Raw genomic sequence first — 2500 nt, forward strand, 5'->3', positions numbered from 1 at the left:
CTCTACAAAAAACATCAAATAGTGACAAAAACGTTTAAAAAATGCAACAAAAGCCTTTAAAAAAGGGACAAAACCATCTGAAAAAGTGACAAATTTCAATAAAACGTCAAACATGTCAGAAATTTTAACAAATCTGTCAGAAGAGTGACAAAAAATGTCCAAAAAGTGACAAGATACAGTAAAAAAGTGACAAAGTGTCATAAAATTTGACAAATATTGGAAAAAAAGGCACAAAAATGTCAGAAATAATGACAAATCCGTCCGAAAAAGTGACAAAATGTTAAAACAAAAGCAACCAAATCCTTTAAAAAACCGACAAACATCAAAAGTTTATGTTGTGGACAAACACAGTTAGGCCTGTAACAATTATTACATAATTATCCAATTTTCCATTTTTGTTTTTTTTACATAATCACGGTTTCTTCCCAGCTAAGGTCTAAGGCGTATCTCACAACATTATGGGATGGATTTCTAAGGAGGTTGACCTTTTTAGTTAAAGAGTAAGATCCTTTTTTTAAACATTAAAACATCTGCGAAATTGCATTCGCTAAACCCACCAGACTCCATGTAAATAATCAGCAATTTAAGCATCGTAAAACACACTTCATTCAAAGTCGACAGAAACAAAATAAAACTATGAAAATATGCTTTGGGTCGTCTTTCCACTTTTCCATCCATCGTAACTCTACGTTTGGTTGAAATAAACACATAGTTTAGTGATTTACATGTGAAAATATGTTGGCTCTATACACGCTAAAAGTACTGATTATTTACATGGAGTCTGGTGGGTTTAGCGCTAGCGACTTCAGAGCTGTTCCTGGTTAAACAGAAAGGTCTCAAAGAGGTTTTAAAGGTCTATCTCTGTAGGAATCCTTTCATAATGTTGTCAGACACTTAGAATATTAATCTGAGTCTGTCAGCGGCAAAACGAACACGTTTGTGAAGGTAAATACAAGCTGGACAGTTGTCCTATTAGCTTATATCGTAGCTTGTTTCTCTGCTGCCGACTGCAGCGATCTCTCTTAATACTGGACCAACGTCAGAGATTTAAGTTCATCCTTTTGGTTTCTGTTCATGAAGTGAAGCCTGTTCTTCCATCTACCTGTCTCTCTGCTGCCTGTCTCTCTACTGCTCTGCCTACCTGTCTCTCTCTTTGCCTGCCTGTCTCTCTGCTGCTCTGCCTACCTGTCTCTCTGCTGCCTGTCTCTCTGCTGCTCTGCCTGCCTGTCTGTCTCTCTGCTCCCTGTCTCTCTGCTGCTCTGCCTGCCTGTCTCTCTGCTCCCTGTCTCTCTGCTGCTCTGCCTGCCTGTCTGTCTCTCTGCTCCCTGTCTCTCTGCTGCTCTGCCTGCCTGTCTCTCTGCTCCCTGTCTCTCTGCTGCTCTGCCTGCCTGTCTCTCTCTTTTTGCTGAGTCTGAGTCTGAACCATGGGATGATACCTGTCTTCCTGTCTCTGCTGCTCTGCCTGCCTGTCTCTCTGCTGCCTGTCTCTCTACTGCTCTGCCTACCTGTCTCTCTCTCTGCCTGCCTGTCTCTCTGCTGCTCTGCCTGCCTGTCTCTCTGCTCCCTGTCTCTCTGCTGCTCTGCCTGCCTGTCTCTCTCTTTTTGCTGAGTCTGAGTCTGAACCATGGGATGATACCTGTCTTCCTGTCTCTGCTGCTCTGCCTGCCTGTCTCTCTGCTGCCTGTCTCTCTGCTGCTCTGCAACCAACACACCAACGTACAAGTATAACCATCAGGCCACTTACGTAGGCTACGGAGAAAGCTCTACACAGGACCCTAAATCAGACCTAAGTCTCCAGATGTGTCTGATGTCACGCTGACATCAGACACATCACCCCTCCCCCTGCAGGACCCTCTGGATCCCGGCCGCTGTGTGATGGTGATCCGCTCCGTGGTCCCCGGCAGCTCTGCAGACCGTCACGGTGCTTTGCTCCCTGGAGACCAGCTGGTGTCGGTCAACCACACCCAGCTGGACTCCCTGAGCCTGGACCAGGCCGTGGAGGTGCTGAGGACGGCCCCGCCCGGCACGGTGCGCCTGGGCCTCCGCAAGCCTCTGGTGGCGGTACGTCCACCCTGCACCTGTCTGAGTTTTTTTTTTGATTGTTGCGGGCAAAATTCCTTGATTATGCAGCACGTTTTCTTAAAAAATGTGATGGAATATGTGATGATATGCGGGATATTGATGCAATTTGATGCGATGAAATTGCGGGAACTTGCAAAAACTGCGGTTTCATCGCGGCTTCATCGCGGGGTTTGCAGCTTTTCGATGATGTTCACGTCACGTAATTACGTCACTTCATAACGTTCCCATGGCAACAGTGGGAAAACGGCTGCTCTCATGTGAAGTAAACGCAACATTTTTCAACTTTCTGCTAAGATATGTGTGACTTTTTTGCAACAAAAATGTGAGGATTATGAAATCATGCAAGCCCCGCATATTTTGCGCGGAAATCGGCAATTTATGCGGCGAAAGTGCAGCGTATTTGAAAAAATGCGGCTCC

General features: G+C 45.4%; 1 protein-coding gene across 1 annotated transcript in view; it reads left to right on the forward strand.

The window, feature by feature from the left end:
- The window catches only part of patj (PATJ crumbs cell polarity complex component), a 116859-nt gene that overhangs the window by 34805 nt on the left and 79554 nt on the right, over positions 1-2500 (forward strand). The window contains exon 17 of the mRNA XM_036007708.1: positions 1849-2061. Within this exon, the coding sequence (XP_035863601.1) occupies positions 1849-2061 (213 nt within the window). The remainder of the gene's footprint in view (positions 1-1848; positions 2062-2500) is intronic.

This window comes from Sander lucioperca, chromosome 11 (genome assembly GCF_008315115.2).
Source record: "Sander lucioperca isolate FBNREF2018 chromosome 11, SLUC_FBN_1.2, whole genome shotgun sequence".
Taxonomy (NCBI): domain Eukaryota; kingdom Metazoa; phylum Chordata; class Actinopteri; order Perciformes; family Percidae; genus Sander; species Sander lucioperca.